General features: G+C 39.4%; 1 protein-coding gene across 1 annotated transcript in view; it reads right to left on the bottom strand.

The window, feature by feature from the left end:
• The window catches only part of LOC131226961 (RNA-dependent RNA polymerase 1-like), a 38554-nt gene extending 20792 nt beyond the window's left edge, over positions 1 to 17762 (bottom strand). The window contains exons 1-3 of the mRNA XM_058222653.1: positions 17437 to 17762; positions 16770 to 17286; positions 15637 to 16282 (exon numbers count right to left, since the gene is read on the bottom strand). Of these exons, the coding sequence (XP_058078636.1) occupies positions 15637 to 16164 (528 nt within the window). The 5' untranslated portion in view covers positions 16165 to 16282; positions 16770 to 17286; positions 17437 to 17762. The remainder of the gene's footprint in view (positions 1 to 15636; positions 16283 to 16769; positions 17287 to 17436) is intronic.
• Positions 17763 to 19545: the final 1783 nt, after the last annotated feature.

Genomic DNA, 19545 nt, shown 5'->3' with positions numbered 1-19545 from the left:
ATAGTAATACTTACTGGGTAATTTCATTGTCCGATGCCTTATTACGATATCCCTTGAGAATATCCCCTCACTCTTTGTATAAAAGTCTAGCAAAGTTGAGATTTTGTCCTATTCTTCTCTATCTGGAATCATTCTTTCTAAAACATCAATAAATCCAACCATATGCATAGTAAGTGCTTCTACTCGTTCAGCAGAAGCGAATAAATAGGCTAGATTAAGGATATAAGCACCTGAATACAATGGAGATGGCATTTGGCTGCCCCATCTTCTATCTATCATATCTATAATTGGCTTATAATCATGGTCTCTATAGTTAAAATGGTCCATTATCTTATTTTTCGCCCTCTCCATCGCATCATATATGTAGCCCATTGCAGGCTTCTCATCCCCGTCCACCAATCACAACACAGTGACTAAGGGCTCGGATGCTTTTAGCGCCTTTACCACTTGTGTCCAAAAACTTTGCAAAATGATTGTTTGTTGAACTTGTTTCCCTTCAGCCTTCTTTGACCAAGGCCCACTTGTAAAATCGGCTGACACTACAAAGCTTCCAAGTTCTGATTTTTTTTTGCATGTAATCTTTGTAGTGTTAAAAAGGCTATAGCAAAACGGGTGACTGCTGGACATAGCAAGTTACCCCCAATGTGTTTTCTCATTGGACTAAGAAAAATGACGTATTTGTACATAAAGACCGTGATTCTTCTAGCTCATCCAATCACATTTATAAACAACTTACCTATATCTTCTAACATAAGATCAACACAAGGGGTCCAAAATAAACGACACCTCTTCTCCATAAGAAGACGTCCGGCCATCACATACGAGGTTGTGTTGTCTGTAATTACTTGTATAACATATTCCTCACCTATTTCCTCAAATACATTCTCTAGTAAACTAAACAAGTATTCTCCTGTGTGTGAATGGCCTGATGCATCCACGGACTTCAAAAACATTGTCCTAACTGGACAATTTACGAAAAAGTTAATGAGAGACCGACAGGATCTATCGGTCCATCCATCGGCCATTAGTGAACACCCATATGTTTTCCACGATTTCTTATATTCAGTTATGAAAGATCATGTATATTCAACTTCAGTTTTCAGGCACATCTCCCTCATTTCATGATATGAAGGAGGTTTAAGCCCAAGTCTAAATTGACATATAGCCTCAACCATTACTTTGAAGCTTCTCGATTTAACGACGTTGAAAGCAATGCCGGTTTGGTAAAACCACTTAGTAATGTATTGAATAATGGTTTTCCTATCTTTTTGTTTATACCGAATCTCTAAAGTTGTTTGAGCTGGCCCTTTGCCTCGACCCCTTTGGTCGATCACATCCTCAAGGTGTGGTCTACACCATCTATATATGGGCCCATACCCTCAAGATCTTTTCGAGACCGTTGGTTGTACTTGTGGTCTAGATCGGCCTGTCGAAGTAGGGGGAGTGGGACTAGCTTCATCTACATTAAATATGTTTATATCTTCATATGCATCTTATTCCAAATATTCTTCCTAACGTAGGGCACTATCGCATCTCTTTCTTTACTATTTTTCCATATACTCCATGATCTCCCTTCGGATTTCTGGAATAATTTTATCGCATGCTTTTTTATTTGACCCCGGTAAATGTGTAAGGTGTTGCTTGTGCCTTGCAATGCCACCGGAACCCACATACCCACATAACTCACATACTATGTGAGTCTTATCCGAAACACTACGGTAATACCCATACTTCCAACCCGGGTCATTCGACTTGGGTTTCAAAGAGGAAGATTGGGAAGAAGACATTATGTTGGTGGTGTGTGTGTATTGATTGCTAGTAGCCTAATACTAAAAAGTAAAAACTAGAGTAAAGTAAGAGACTAAGAATAAAGAGACTAAAGAGATGGGACTTGCAAGAGGGAGAGAGAGAGAGAGAGTCACACACACACACTTACACTAGTAGTAGACTAGAAATAGAAACTAGAAAGGGAGATGGAAAAGAAGAGGAGATAGAGAGAGAGAGAGAGAGAGAGAGAGAGAGAGAGAGAGTTACACTTGTCGAAAGGGAGAAGAAGAGGGAAAAGAAAAAGGAGAAAGAGAGAGATAGAGTTGAGTTACACTTGTAGTAAAAGAGAGGCGAGAGAGAAATTTACACACAAACAAAATTACAATTACAAATTTAAAAGGAGGTTCCAACTTCCAAATTCTTCAATCTTCACTTCTTGTCTAAGTTGTCTTCACTTTTGCCTTAAGTTAATTGACCCTTGAGTCTTGATCTTGATTCTAGAATTATGTAAAATGTAGACTTGTAAAGTTATGTTGTTGTAAGTTGTAACACTAAGTCACTAACACAATACTAACTTGTAACTTGAAACTTGTAACAAGGTAACGAGCTAAAAAAAAATAAAAATGTTAGAAGTTGTTAGAAAACTTAGAACTTGGATATGATTATGAAACTTTAAGAGAGAATGAGATAGAAAGAGAGATAGAAACTAGAAAGAGAGATAAAAAGAGAGTGGTGGGTGTGTTGTGTGAATATGATTATGAATATGATTATAACTTCAAAAAATTAGAAACTAGAAAGAGAGTTCATTTCAATGGATGGAGAGCTTGGTTGTCTCGTCTCTTGAATCTTGATTCTTGAATCCTTGTAGATGTATGTACTTGTCCCTTGATTGAAACTTCAATCTTGAAAGAAATATGGATGGAGGAGTGGAGCTTGGGGCTTGGAATTGTGTAAGAGAGTGTTAGAGAGCAAAATAGAAATAGAGAGAGTTTGAGCTTTGAGTGCATGTAAGAGTGCTTAGAATCCCTTTTTATAGAGAAAAAAATCAAGATTTGAAAAAAAAATAATTCCAACGATCATATTTCTGACTGTTGGCAACCATGCAATCGCATATCATCGCACATGTGGCATATGCGATCGCATATGTGCAGTGATCGCATATGCGATCTATGCACATGTGCACATATGCGAATGTGCGATCGCACATGACAACGTTGCTCATGATCATAGTTGAAAAACGATGTGCCGTAACTGCTGGAGTCACTTGCCGCATATCCACTAGGTCCATATGCATATCCATATTGTGGCACATAACTCGAGCTACTCTCCTGTGTTTGTGATCCATATCCATGTTGTGGACTGTAACTCGAGCTCCCCTCACTCGTCCGTGATCGAAATCCTCCTCCCCAGTGAAAGGGCTAAGAGGCATATAATCCTGACTCTCACCATCGCCACCACCATCCCCGTCGCTATCATCACCATTATCGCTACTGTCATCAGAGTCATCATTACCCTTATTGCTGTCATCACTATCACCGGACCCACCCCCTGCATCACTCTCTGACTCGGTCTCGGTGTCAGATAATGTCTCCCTACCACAGGAAGTCGAATCATAATAAAATTAAATATCACTAAGTGCGACATCTAGGGAGAGATAGGCATGTTGTACTTGAATATATTCCCATTAGAGAAATGCTAACGGATCCCATGACAAAAACAACTGTTAAAGAGATATTTGATGTACATGTTAGGCAGATAGGACTCAAGAGAGCTTAACATCTTTGATGTAGGACCAATGCATGAACTAAGTAACATGTGAGATCAAATAATCGAATTAAGATATTTAACAAAAAAAAGACACAAACGTCGCAATATTCATCACAAATATCATGAAAATCAAAAGAAAATTATGCATAATCTTGACCTAAGCTACCAACATTGTAACACAAGATCATTACGTAAAAAAAGAAACTAGGATTTAATGGATGTACGGACATCCAATTAGCATAGGGTATAGTTTATTTCAAAATAGGAAACCTAATACAACCTAGGGTGAAAATTAGGGTTTGCGTAATTTTGGGAAAATAGGAAAATTAGGAATTTTAGGTTTAGAGTTGGGGTTTCGGGGATGGAAAAAGGAGGTTTTGATGTAATGATGGTGGGAAACCAAAAAGGGCAGGTGGGATTCACACATGTAGCCGTACGGTCACACGTGTGGCATGGGAGGATGGGTTTAGATTGTGGATGGGTATGGGAAAGTTGGGTTTGGTAGAAGACGAAGATTTGGGATGTGAGAATTAAGAATCTGAAGAAAATACCAGGATGGAGAAGAAAAGAGAAGATGGTGTGGGGATAGATGGAGACCTCGCACCTCCGTTGATGAAGATTAGCCCCGCACCAATCTTCCTTCCAAATCGTATGGAAATATCTTCAAATCACATAAAGATGGGAGAAGAAAGCAAGAGCTTTTCTTTTTTTATCACAAAATTCAATGGGAGAGAGGTCACACACCCCCCTCTTTTTATAGATCCAAGAAGTTTCAAAAATTACAAAAATTCCCCTATCTTATGAATTTTAACAAAAATAGCCCTAGTTTAAATAAAATTAACTAAAACACTCATAATGTGTCCAAATATAAAATAACTAAAAACTAAATCCTAAAATATGATAAAGTCTAAAACTGATGTGGACGATCAACGATCAATGGCCCAATCATATGCTCCATGCGATCCAATGGCCCGATCGTCGCGTCCCTTCGATCCAACGGTCTGGATCACTCCATAAAGTAGCCCACATGCATCTTCCCAGTGTGGGGTCTTCCAGATACTCGCACATGCACATGAGGTCTTCAGCACGATCATGGGGTCTTCAACACAATCATGGGTACTTGCCTAGCCACAGGGAAATCGGCGCGGCCCGCCTCCTCCTCTGATTTGTACGTAAGGGTGTACATGACGTGATATCCTCATCAATCTTTTGTAAAAGTGGGAGTGTGCAATTTTATAATAATTTCGGTTATACTTCCCACTGTGATGGTAGAGATCTCACTGTGTAGTGTTTGCTACTAGCACACATGTGTTGGTTGTAAACATGATCTATTTTATGAAATGAATTTTTAAATGGCCATACATTAATTAAATATTTATGCATGGCTGATTTTTCTATGCCTTAGATCATAAATGGTGGTTTTTGGTGGGCAGGTCAGTCTTCCCCACTCGCACAAGAATTGTCCATCCTTGGCATGCACATGAAGGCATGTTTAAGATGAGGAAGCACACTAAGGCCCCGTTTGTTAAATCTGAAGTCTAAAGCCTGAATTTGAAATCTGAAGCCTGAATATGAAATCTGAAGGCCGGATCTGAAATCTGAAGTCAAAAAACTTGTTTGGTAATTATGGCGGAAGTCTGAAAATTAAGTACCGAATTTGAGGCAATATGCTTGTTAACAAACATCTGAAATGTCTGAAATACATTAATTTGACGCATTTGTCCCTATCTCCTGTTTGGAAATGTTTTATGTTATAAAGAAATTATTTTTTATTAAATAAAAATAAAATTATTCTATTTAATTTAAATAAACTATAGTCATTAATAGGAAATTGAAATATCATTATTCATAAAACAAACAGATAAATTCCTTATGAGGGGTATCCAAAACTCATTCTAGGACATTCGACCGTAATGAGGAGTATCCAAAACTCAAGTAGGCCATACAAGATAAAACAATGAGAAAGGAATGCCTACCGGTAGAACCTTCCTAAACGAGATGAAGTGAAAACATCATGAACTTAAACTGATACAAAACTTTTGTGGCCATATAAATGTTTCAACGGTGGTCACAAAATCTCCATTATTTCCTATTGTGTGGCCCATTTAAGTTTTGGATACATCTTTTTTTTGTTGCATGCCCTAAAATAAGCTCCAAAAATGGATGGATGGACTGATTTTCTCACAAACATCGCAGTAGGCCCCACACAGAATCTTTCGCAGGAAGTTCCTGCGGGAGTCTTTCACAGGAGGAGGCGGATTAGATACTTACAGGTTGAGTAGGAGACTGGCTACTGAAGTGACATCACTAAGTTCTGTGGGACCCACCATGATGTATGTGTTGTATCCACACCATCCATTCATTTGGAGATATCATTTTAAGGCATGAGACAAAGAATTAGTCAGATTCAAATCTGGAGTGGACCCCACCACATAAAATAGTGGGAAGAGTGACGCCCACCGTTGAAACCTTCCTAAGGTCTACTATGATGTTTATTTGAGATCTAACGTGTTCATAAGTTAAGACAGACATGAAAGAAGGTAAAAAATAAATTTCAGCTTGATCTAAAACTTTTGTGGCCCTTAGAAATTTTTAAGGGTGGATGGCACTCTCTCCACTGTTTTTTGTTGTGGGGTCCACTCGAGCTTTGGATCTGACTCGTTATTTGGCTCATACCCTAAATTTATATCACCAAATGGATGGACGGTGTGGATACAACACATACATCATGGTTGGCCCCATGTAACATAACTTGGTGACGTCACTTCAGTAGCCATTCTCGCTAATCAACCTGTCAGTAGCTAATCTGCGTCCTTTGTAGGAAATCCGGTAAACGGATTGGCTACTCCCCCGACACCTGCCAATGGCTTGTGGTCGGTGCTTTGTGGGGCCCACAATGATGTATGTGTTTCATCCATTCCGTCCATCTATTTTTACAGATCATTTTACTATATGAGACCAAAAATGAGGTATATCCCAATCTCAATTGGACCATATTACAGGAAACAGTGTTGAATGAGCGTCGACCATTAAAAACATTTTAGGGGCCATAAAAGTTTTGGATCAAGCTGATTTTTTGTTTTTTCCCTTCATATGGGCCTATATGACCTAATCAACAGATTGGATGTCAAATAAATAGTACAGTGGGCCTTAGGAGGATTTTAATGGTGGATATCCAATCGCTATTGTTTTCATGTGGTGTGGTCCACCTGAGATTTATATACCTCTCATTTTTGAGATCAAGCCCTAAAATGATATTTAAAAATGGATGAACGGAATGGATGAAACACATACATCATGGTGGGGCCCACAAAGCACCGACCACCAGCCCGAGCTGGTGTCAAGGGGAGTAGCCAATCCGTTTCCGGAAATCCGCGTCCGATCTGGACGGAAGTGGATTGGCTGGTGTGCCACACACCTATGTGGGTCACGTAATGAAGTATGTGTTATATCCAAACCTTCCATCCATTTTTCGTGCTCGTCTTAAGGCTTGTGCAGAAAAATAGGACAGATCTAAAGATCAAGTGTACCACGCTGCAAAAAGTAGTGGGGGATTGAATGCCTACCATTGAAATCCTTTTTGGGGTCACAAAAGTTTCGTATCAATATGAAATTTGTTTTTCCTCTTCATCCAGGTATTTGTGACCTTATGAACAGATTGGATGAAAAATAAACATTATGGTGGGCCCTATGATTTTTTTAATGGTGAAAATCATTATCCCGTTGTTATTTTTGGTGCAGTCCATTTGAGCTTTCGATATGATTCATTTTTTGGCTACTGCTGTAAAATGATCTCAAAAAATGGATGAACGGTGTGGATATAATAAATACATCATTGTGGGCCCATGTAACTTTGATCTCCTTTGAACCATTCGCACAACTCGGAGCTCGAGGAGCGTAGGCACTCATCTTCCCACGACACGTATCTACTCCCCTGCCATCAACCCCGTGGCTTGTGGTCGGTGCTCTATGGGCCCCATTATGATGTATGTTTTTCATCCATCCTGTTCATCCATTTTTACTGATCATTTTAGGGCTTCACAAAAAAAATAAAAAATGAGAGGGATATAAATCTCAGGTGGACCACACCACAGGAAAACAATGATGATTGGATATCCACCATTAAAATTCTCCTAAGGCCGACAGTACTGTTTATTTGACATCCAATCTGTTGATTAGGTCATATAGGCCAGATGAAGGTAAAAAAACAAAGATCATCTTGATCCAAAACTTTTATGGCCCCGAAAGGTTTTTAATGGTGGACTTGAGTTTTATTCAATTTCCATTGGTTTTTATGGTGTGGCCCACTTGAGTTTTACATATACCTTATTTTTGGGCGCATGCTCAAGAATGATCTGAAAAAGTTGATGGACGGTGTGGATCAAACACATAAATTACGGTAGGGCATAAATAAATTTCACATGTTGAAAGGTAGTTTTCTAAGAGAAAAAAATATCCGTAGTAGTAAGGGTAATTTTGGAATCAAAAATTTCTTTTAATAGAAAATTTTATGGAGCGCATTCAGCGTTCACCGTTAAGCCAGACTCCCATCACTGAAAGAATTTAGCGAAATATCGCAGAAAATCACTTAGTGCTTTCCGATTTTAGTGTTAACAAACTCTTAAGACGAGACATTTTCTCAATTCCGTGTTAAGTGTTAATTTTAAGAGTTAACAAACAGGCCCTAAGTTGCAACCGCCTTCCCTAGTAATACAAAAGATGAGGTAGTGCATGTTAAGGAGCGATCGCCTCCAATCACAGCTATGTATATGTATTATTTGATCCCTGATGTGTTTTATATGTTTATATTAATTTTCGTACGTGTTAGCATGTATTAGCTTGTGTCATCACATAGTGAATAGCTTTAAGTGACTAGGAATGAGACTTTGGGAGTCGAATGACATTCATAGTGGTAGTGGAGTTAAGAGTTATTGTGCTAAGTTCGTAGTCACACGCTTTAGGCAGGACCTCTATTTAATGAGGTTACGAGTTGTTGAGCCAATATTCACCCACTTTAAGTAAAACATCTATTTCCTAATGATGTCATGGCTTGTATAGAGCCAAGTTAGGAGTTGCTAAGCAAGTACTCATGCGTTTTAGGCAGGACCTTTGTTTAATAAGGTTAGGAGTTGCTAAGTTAGTACTCAAGGATCGATTTACCTACAAATGCCTTATTCTGTCTAATAAGTGTATTGAGCGAGCAGGCGGGTCTCGTAGGTGACTCTTGTGCCCTCAACTCCACATTTGCGCACAGGTGGATGAGATTGAGTGTCGCTACTTTAGCATACAGTACAAAGGTCATGATTAATTTAGTCGAGGATGTACTATTAGGAAATTAGCTTAGTCAATTCTAAATGTATGGTTGCGTGAAAAAGACCCCTTAGCAGCGACCCAAGTTCCTAGGACCATGATTGCACACTTTGAGACTTATTTGCAGTGGCATATCAAGTTTGTAAGATGAAATGCAAACTATTTCTTAAAATTATGTACTTAAATAACTAATTTTTGAAAAACTTCAAAGAACATTTCCAAAAGATTTATGATTTGAACTCGATCAGAGGATAAGTGAGTATGATAGTAGAGGGATCCTACATTGAGGGTTGTCTACATCCAGTGTGGTCTTGCAGGTCTAGGGCAAACCTTGGAGAGCTTACAAGGCTATACACCATTGTGGTGGTCAGTTAGCATACAATCACATGTATATAAAGACACTAGAATCCTGGCTGGTTCCACATCCCCGATTCTTGCTCCAATTATACGATATCGGGCAACATTGCAGAGGTAGTGATGGGGACATCATGCACACGTCCCCCACCCTACGAACGTATTCGAGGAGGCGGGCCCTAATTTCAATTTGAATCGACGACGACGTCTTTGGAGGGCCTTACAGTTAGGGGCTGCGCTATGGAGCATTGGAGTGGACCCGATCATCATATAGATTCTACCTTTGGATCTCATGATCGTGGCCCACTACCTTAGATGATCTAGGATTTTGAGTTTTGACTATTCTCGTTATTAGAAACATCATGAACGGCTTTGATTGCTTAGATTAGTTATTATTTTATTTACTTCAGCTTTAAGTATTAGTGCGCGCACATGGCGCAAGGGTAAAATTGTCTTTTGGGGTTTAGGGTTTTCTTATAAATAAGCAACTCCATGTAGGTATTCTTAATGAAGTTTATGAATAAAAAATTCTGCGTTTTCTTCTTTTCTATCTCTCTGGGTTGAAGAATCAAATTGGGTGCGAAATCCTCCCTTCCTAGAAGGGCTAACTACCGTGGCGCGAAGTCACAACCATCCCAAATCATCCCCACTTCATTACACCCCACAGCCATCATCCTCTACATCCCTTCCACCTTCAGATTCACCCTCTTTCATATCCAAGTCCTATCCTATAACAGTGCACAAACAGATTTTCAGATTTTAGCCCATCTGAAGGGCTGAAACTTTGGCGGAGCACTACGCACACGCCTTGCGACGGATCGATGCGAAATTTGGCATGGAGGCAAACCTACCCTGGCTGATCCTAGCCTAGGAATCGGCTTTCGACTTTGTGGGCCCCACCACGTGCGGACGAGTGGTCACGCACATGCGCCCAGGGCCAGCTGCCGTCCACGCACATGGCTCATCTCAGGTTCTATTTTTCCTCTATTTGCCTTCTCTTTAGACTTAAATCCAAATTCTTAACCCTAAAGAATCCCAAATCCCAATTTTCCCCAAATTTGAGCCCTAGATTTTCCCTCGAATTGAAACATGGTGAATCTCTTGAATTGGGGAACAATCCTTTACAATAATGGATGAATCTTACATTCCTTTGGACTTGTTTGGTTTATAATTTTATTTGATCCAGCCCTAAACTTGTGTAAGCTTGGACCCCCATAGATTCTCCTTTTTGAATGTTTGATAGTATGTAGGATGTGGAATTCTGTGATTGTTTAAATTGGTATAATTATGAGCTTGATTTCTTGCATTCCACATTTAATTTCATGTCCTGCATCAAGTAGACTGAAAATACTATCCCCCACTATGGGGTTGAATGGGAGATGTTAGTACTAGACAGGTGGCAGCCCCTAGTGGGCCCCACCTGCCCTTGCACTTGACTAAAGGAGAGAAAGGGGGGTAAAAGGAGAGAAGTGGTTGGCTCTCTCTATAAAAGGCCCTTCCTGCCTCACTCACTCTCTCATTGCTCACTCTCTTGCTCTCCTCTCTCTGCGTGCACCTCTACCTTGGGGCCCACACCCCTCCCTTTAGATTGCACAGACGTGCCTCCGTCATGGGTTGCACACCCCTCCTTCTGGACTGCACAATACGCACCTCTGCCTTGTTCCTCGTGCCCCTCCCCTCGAACCGTGCAATGCATGCTCCACCTTGGGCCTCACACCTCCAACTAGCAGACTGCATACTTACACCTCCATCTAGTGGACTATGCAGTCCCCCTGATGGACTATGTATTCATCATCTCTATTTTACGAAGAGGTGAGAGAAGAAAGAGATGAGACCTGCAACATGGGACCCGTCCACCCACATTTGACCGGGACTGTAGTCGACATACCACTTTCACTATCGAATCAGGGAGGTGAATTGGCCTATCTTCCCACATGTGGTTGATTTAAGCGGGCCACTAAATTCCATGTTTTGGCTCCTCAACTCAATCATGTAATCGCGTCACTCAGTCCATAATAATCATAACAATAATAATAAGAAATAATATAACGTGCCACGCCATCTGCATGAGCCCTACAATTGCAAGGTAACTCAGAATGGGAAAAGACATGCTAGACATAGTGGGCGATTTGCCCATACGTCCCAATTTTCTTAAAATACCACATCGTATAGTAATACAAGAATGGATATAATAATGATTGCAAACAAGAAAGAAGAAGAAGAAGAAGAAGAAGAAGATATTCAAGATAAATATAAAAAGTTGGTGAATAAGGTTATCGCCTTTGCTTGGTTGGTACGAGTAAGGTTCCTAACCATGGACAATTTGCAAAAAAGACATGATCATTCCCGTCATCATCATCTTAAGCCTTATACAAAATAATTGGAATCCGCTACATGAATCCTTTTCTGCCATTCCAAACTATCAAGGGCCATAACTTCAGTTACACATGATCATTCTCAACTTTTGCATTATGTGCCTCAACATAGTGGAATATGTGGACCATTTATTCTTACATTGCAATTATGCCAGAGTGGTGTGGGGCTGGTTCTTTCATCTTTTCCCAATGTGATTGGATGATGCCGAGGTAAATTGGGGAGTTTCTCTTATAGCATGGCAGGGGCACAAAGTTAGACTTGGTTAGAAAGAGAGGACCCTTGGGTAGCTATCAATCCTTGTAGGTTTATTGTTGATTTGGTCTTAGCAAAAAGAGAGATATTTCTGAAATAGGCATAGGCTTTTGGATGAAGTGTTTAGGAGGGCATGATGGATGTCATAGCTTGGGCTTTGATCTTGGAGCACTCTATCGTCTTGTAGCCTATTAATAAAATCAGCGCGATCTTTCAAAAAAATGCTATGATTTATTGGTAAATCTTACGATTCATGAATTGAATCTTGCAGTTTGACTTAAATCTTATGATTCAATTATTTTTTTTAAAGGATCATGGTTATGGGCTAAATCGTGGTCTATCAAATTTCCATTTGCTTTCCTTAATTTTTGTTTCGAAAGTTATTTGGGACCTTTTAAGACTAAATAACATCTCTCGCGCATGCATTAAGCACTTGTCAGAGCCATTTTTGAGTTTATCATTTCAAAATACATCACGCATGGATGACTCCATCAATGACAGTTATATCAATGCAAATGAAACTGATAGATTGAGATTTGAGTGTGTTTTACCTATAATTTATTTGGCACTTTCAGTTTTGGAACTTAGAACTTAGAAGTTGGAAGTCCTAAACATGATTACCATTTGTTTTTAGGGGTGCTTTTGGTTGCACCAAATATCATGAAATTTCATAATGTTTTGCAACAAATTAGACTCATTAATCATGAAATATCATGATTCATGATATTTAGGGCAACCAAGCACACCCTAAACAACAATCGATAATTTGTTGTCACATTATGTTGATGTTTTTGCACGTATCCAGATGTGGTATGATAGAATTTAGAAGATCTGGTCATATTCCATTTTTTATATTTTAATATCGTCTTATATTTTTTCCTTTCAAAAAAATTAATTTATATTTTATATATTTATGAAACAAAATAATAATAATTTTACGATCTTACGATTTACAATCTCAGCCCTCTTAACAATTTTAAGATCTGATACAACTTTCAGAACATTGCTTATAAATTTTATAGTGAATGTTTATATTTAAAATAACTATCAATTATCAAATATTTTCTTCTGAATTTTTGGGCGAGTCGTCAAGTCAACTCGCCCCAATGGAATGGTGAGTTAAATCAGGTCAACTTTTCGGATTTCTGAACCATGTTTTATGCCTTCTAGTTTGCTAAGAGAGGAAAAAGCAAAGATAGAAAAGGCTTTCACAAGGCAAAATGAGGTGATGACCCTAACTAATAAGCCTGTCAATGGAGACCCGGACCCGAGGTACCCAACGGACTTCACCCAATTTTAATGGGTCTGGGTCCCTTTTTTGGACCCATTAATAATTCATGTTGGGTTCAAGTCTCAACTTCTTGAACCTGGTTAAAAACCAGCTCAAGCTAGGTCCGGGTCGGGTCCATGATCCATCAACCTGGACCCCATTAAAATCAGGTCAAGTAGGGTCTGAGTCGGGTCCAGTTAGTTTTCATGATACTAAAATATGCATTAAATATACATGGATTGTTCTAGCCATAGTTAGCAAAACATCATTAGGCAAAATAATAATAATAATAACAGTATGGGAAATATTCGTGTTCAATTTGGTATTGATCGCTAAAATTTCGATCAAAAAACTGAAAATGCCAAAAATTCGGGAATGGAAAATTCTGGTTTAGTACGGATTGGACTAAAAAATGGAGTTGAAAATTGGCTAAACATGTATATTTTTGTCTATGTACTATGTATAAATAAGCTTTAAAAAAGAATTTTAATTAAAATAATTAGAATTTCTATACATATGAACAATGATGTATCACAGATAGTCAAAGGGTGTTCTTTGCCTCTTTCAAATTCTCCCTTTTCAAGTAATACACGTATAAATCAGTCCGACTCTACTAAAAGTTTTCACCTCACTAAATTTATTAATGGGTGGTGATCACCAATCCCTGTCTTCTAATTGCCCCAAAAGTTTTTTGTTTTTGTTTTTTTTTTTTTTTTTTAATATAACGTGTTCTATCGAAAAAAAGACGTTTAATTCGGTTTGCCCAAAAAACAAGTTTTTTTTCTTATCTTTTGAAAAATACAGAGTTTTAAACATTTAATCAATACAGAGAGTTAAAATTAGTCAAACTAAAACAGAGTATATGGAATGCAATTGTAGTAACAACGGGAGCATAAACAAGGTAAAGATTGTTAACCAAGAAGTTAACCAAAATGACCACTTTCAATATCTTGGGTTGATAATTCATGAGTGGAGAGATTGAGAAGGATGTTGCCAATGGAATTCAAGCTTGGGTGGAAGAAATGGAGATGTGCCTCTAGAGTTGTATGTGATCGTCATGTATCGCTTTTCCACATATAGAAACAGATAGACTAGAAATGACATCTCTTTTGTCAATGATAACATCTTCGATTGAAAGACATCTCTTATGTCAATGACACCAAAGGGATATTAAATGAATGAACTCAAAAGATAATTTCATGAGATGGCTATATGACCAGCCATGCTTTATGGAACACAATGTTGGCAATTGGTGCAACCCAGTTATCGAGTCAATTGAGATCTTGACACCCAAATCATAAAGAAATGGACAAGAGTTCACCCACAAGAATATTTGAGTAGAGAGAAATAACTTTATTGATATCAACTTCTTCTTACAATACTAAAGAAAAACTCACTAAGAAAATTTGGAATGCCTACCTATGCTATCCCCACTTTTAAAGACCCTAAATAAATCCCTAATGAGAATTCTCCCAACTGAGTAATTGATTTCAAATCAATCACAGTTAACTTCAAATCAATCTCATCTACCTAAGATGGTAAAAGCGTAATAATAGTAAAAGCAAATCAAGGAAATAATCCTCAAAATCTTCAATCACATCTTCAAATCAACCTCATATCCTCCATCACATCCTACCATATCTCCCCCAAATCTATAAATTAGTAGTTCAAAATCTAGGTGGGCCGTGGGCCTACATCAGCAGTTAAGGAACAACATGTTGCAAGAGGATGAGTGTAGCTGAAATGAGGATGTTGAGATGGATGGGTGGCAAGAAATGGATGCATTCAAGGAAATATAGGACTAGCACCAAGAGGCAATAAGATTGCGCGAAAGTAGACTTGATGCTTTGGTCATGTGAAATGGAGACCAAGAATTGTGCCGGTAAGAAAGAGTGAGTTGGTAAATTTTGAATGCTCTAAAACAGCAAGGAGAAGGCCCAAAATGGCATGGGTAGAGGTAGTAAGAAAAGACTTGATGACCCATGGTCTAACTGAAGTTACGGGCCTTGATAGAGTGGGATGGAGGAAAAGGATTCATGCAGCCGACCCCAGTTAGTTTGGATAAGGCTTAGATGATGATGGTGATGGTTAATCAATTATATGATTTTTCTTTTTCCAAAAATATGGAGTTTAACCTGATTTTGGCTAACAAAGGTTCTAGCAGAGAAGCGAGGTTTTTTAAGCCACATGTATGCAACAAGCCTGTTTACACTCCATGCATGTGTCAAAGTAGTACTTGCCGTGCAATCTAGCCAATCCATTGAGTGGGCCTGACCATGTAAATTCTCTTATTTGTCCCGAACCCAACTCAAAGCCTGGATCTAAAGACCAAATGAATACCCGACCAGTACCCCAACTCTGGTTAGACAAGGTACAGGCACTATTGGATACCCAACCTGGACCAAAGCCGTTGACAGCCCCACTAACTAAGAGCAATTACTTATTCAGTACATACAATATATATAGTCATTCCTAAAAGAGAAATTATTGATCTCAGAATCCAGAAAAAATAAAATAGAACACGGTTTGGCATTTCATACCTGTATCAAGAGAAACTTAGCAGCTTGTTCATGTGAGTGGCGCAGCTGGATTTGCCTAATGCTCCCATAAAAGAGTTCGAGCTTATAGTGGATGCTGTGGCAAGAGAGTAAGAACTTCAATTTTTGCTGACGGAAACCAAAGTTAACTGTAACGTCGCTGACACTCCAAAGAGCAGAAAAACTTCTGTCTGTAATCTGACAGCCGAAATGCAGAGTCACGTGTTCCAAGTCAAACACTTTGGTCCTTGGCTTCGGCTCAATATCATGCTCTGCGTCTCGGGTTTCAAGGTAAGAACCCTCGTATGAAAGCTGCTGCTGACTAGCCATAGAGGTTATATCTTTGGCGCAACTACTCATCGTGAATTGAACGATCACGAATGCTTTTGATCTTGGCTTGATAGTCTTGGGCGGTCTAACCTTAACTGCATAAACAGTCCCCTCACCTGTGTATCTATCAAAAAACTCCTTCACATTTTCTGCACACACATTCGAAGGGAAACCCAAAACCTGAATTGTCCCACCTCCCATGTTGTCTGAGTTGATCTAATACAGTTGGGGTTGAGATGGTATAGCTCAATTGGATGGTTCTTCGTGCTGCAATCACGAGGCCACAGCTCTGACCCCAGCGTCACTCGCAACAAAAAATCTACGGCAGCAAGACACATGTTAGCGAGTCAATCTCTGCTACAATGTAAGCTACCACTTCAAGTATTTGCAAGATTTAGAACAATCTTTACTACACACAAAACTCAAACTCATACAATGGTATAGGGTTGTGTTTGGTTGCACCAAATATCAAGAAATTACATGATACTTCATGAATAATCAGCCTAAAGGCTCGTTTGGCAACATGGATTTTAAATCCTGTAGAATCAAGTTGACTTTGCAAATCAGCTTGGGGGTGGGAATGCAAAAAAGGACTCTTTGGGGGATTTTGATTCCTCCAAAATCCAAATCCCTCTAATTCCATTGTCCCAAACAACCAAAAAAAGAGAGAACAAAACCCCACAAATCCTTCCCATTCACTACTGCCAAATAAGCCCTAATTTCGTGCAACCCAAAGCACCCATAAAGATAATCAAGCCTTAAAAGAGCTCATCAACCAAGTTACTAGATATCATATAGATAAGGACCTGTTCGGAACGTCCCCAAATACAGATGGAAGCATGTAGCCACTGTCCCCATTGAGAATGTGATTATAACAACCTTGTTTTCAACTCATTCGAGCTGGATTTCTTGGATGGTAGTGTGGTCTTGTACATCCAAACAGGCCTTAAGATGGTCATTCATTTCTACCCAAATACAGTATCGATTGAGGAGGTTTGAAATGTCCACCATCCCAATTTGGGAATGGGAAGATAATGTGTCAAGCATGTTTTTACTGCATCTCATTTTCGTAGCTTTTGCAGTTTGCATTTTGTTCCAAATGACCCTCTTTCCCAAAATGCACATGGGTCGGGCAATATTACAATCCATTATCATTCTGGGTGCATCCAAACAGACTCTGAGACAGATTCAAGACAAAGAACAACACAATCTCATCGAAGTTATCTTCTTTCACTCTTTCCACTAAAGTTTCAAGTTAAAGTTGTAAAATCCCCTGCGCAACTCAAGAGGATAAGCATCCCTACTGAAGGAAAAAGCATCAATCTTCGAGAAAGACACTGGAAGATCCGAGTTGGCGGCGGACCATCTTCTCAGCAAGCTTCGAAACCCATCGTTAATGGCGGATTCAACAGGTATGCATTGATTCAACGGATGGGAATTAAATGAATCAGAGCCAGATGCGTGAGAATCAACGAGGAAGAAGATGACTTTAATGGCGATTTCTATTGCAGGCATCCCTCTTGCGAATTGTTTGGGGCAACAGCAATGTCGAGTACCACCGACGACAGCAGCTGTAATTCGTTCACCGTCATTACTACCGGAGCCAGGGAACTCTGTATGCCCTAGATCCCGGCACAATGCCCTCAATTCCAGTGCTGTGAAAGCCATCTGCGGGTGGAATCGTTGGCAGGGGGATTTCTGGGCAGAGGTGGTTATTTGGGAATGGAAAATGGGCGGTGAGAGGGTTTGAAGAAAGGGAAACGGATTGGCTACTCCCCCTGACACCAGCCCCGTGGCTGATGGTCAGTGCTCTGTGGGAACCACCATGATTTAAGTATTTCATCCATTCCGTTAATCCATTTTTTAGAGATCATTTTATATTCAAGCTAAAAAATTAGAGGGATATAAATCTCAAGTGGACCACATCACATGAAAACAATAGTGATTGGATATCCACCATTAAAATACTCGGAAGGCCTACTGTACTGTTTATTTGACATCCAATCTGTTGATTAGGTCATACAGGCCCAGATGAAGGTAAAAAACAAAAATCAGCTTGATCCAAAAATTTTATGGCCTCCAAAATGCTTTTAATGGTCGACACTCATTCAACACTGTTTCCTGTAATGTGGTCCACTTGAGATTTGGATATACCTCATTTTTGGTCTTATACTGTAAAATGATCTTTAAAAATATATGGACGAAATGGATGAAACATATACATCATGGTGGGGCCCACATAGCACCGACCATCAGCCATTGGCTGGTGTAGGGGGGAGTAGCGAATCCGTTTCCCGAAGAAAGAGGGTGGAAGTTGCGGATTGTGTATTGAGTAAACTCTGTGAGGCCCGCCGTCATGTATGTGTCTTATCCACGCCGTCCATCCTTTTTGCCCGATCGTTTTAGGCGTGATCCTAAAATTGAAGCGTATCCAAAGCTCAAGTGGACCGTACCACAGAAAACGGTGTGAATTGAATGCCTACCGTTGAAAATTTCTTGGGGCCACGGAAGTTTTGGATAAGGTGAAATTTGTGTTTTACATTCATCCATGTTGTGACCGATAAGAGGTGGTTGGATCCTTGTTACACTCATTTTGGTGTACCAACGTGAACTAACCAGAAGTAACCACTTACCATATCACCGTGAGTTTGGTATTGGTAGAATAGTACTCAAACTTGAATATACATTATGTTAATTTTAGTTTAGCTATACAAATTTTATTATTAATGCAGGCATAGAAGTATACGCGTGTCTTTAGAAGAGTGAAACATCCCATGCGACGTGGTTCTGATTAGTGTACCATTTTAATAAGGCAGTGTACTAGTATATCTATTTAAAAAACATATGAGAGAAGAGAACCTTATCATGAATTTATCTACAAGACACCCGGTAAAGCCATATCTTGCTGTCCTTCTAAAACATGAGATCTTTCTGGAGGCGTTCAGAGGTCTTGCAGTGATCACGAAAATCAAATCGGTATCTGAGCAGATTAGTTGCAACACGAATTCAAATCAGGAGAGGGTGGACACCAGCAAGTTGGGTCTCTGTTCGTACATCGATCAAAACTAAAAGAATAGGAGAGCTCAATCCGGTGGATCCAATCCCATAGTTCTATGATCGAACGGGAGCGAGATTGTGGAAAGGTGGACTATGTTGACTGGGTCATTCAGATGCAATGATGACCTGATTGATTTGAGTTCAGGATGAACCGTAAAGATGGATCTAATCAATCCCAAATCTATATTCAACAGGGTCCTGAAGGTCTCCAATATGAGAATATCTACGCAAAAGTGGAGATCAGAAAATCGTCATATTCAAATTTAAGGAGATCCCCCTATTCAAAATGCATGTTGTAGATGCGAAGTATCATGGATCAACAAGGAAACCAAGGGAAGGTTTCACCACCTCGATAACCTATAAAAGGAACACGCGATGAAGAGTTTGAGGCCTACACCAAACACAATTTATCTCTTTTACATTTATCTTAGCATAGCATAGTCTTAACATAGATCGCTATTGTCTAGCACAATCACTACAGTATCGTAAGATTATATTAAACATCCACAACCCTAAGTTATTCGA

The sequence above is a fragment of the Magnolia sinica genome, chromosome 15, assembly GCF_029962835.1.
Source record: "Magnolia sinica isolate HGM2019 chromosome 15, MsV1, whole genome shotgun sequence".
Taxonomy (NCBI): domain Eukaryota; kingdom Viridiplantae; phylum Streptophyta; class Magnoliopsida; order Magnoliales; family Magnoliaceae; genus Magnolia; species Magnolia sinica.
Note: the sequence above shows the minus strand (reverse complement) of the source record. Positions and strands in the feature narration are given on the sequence as shown.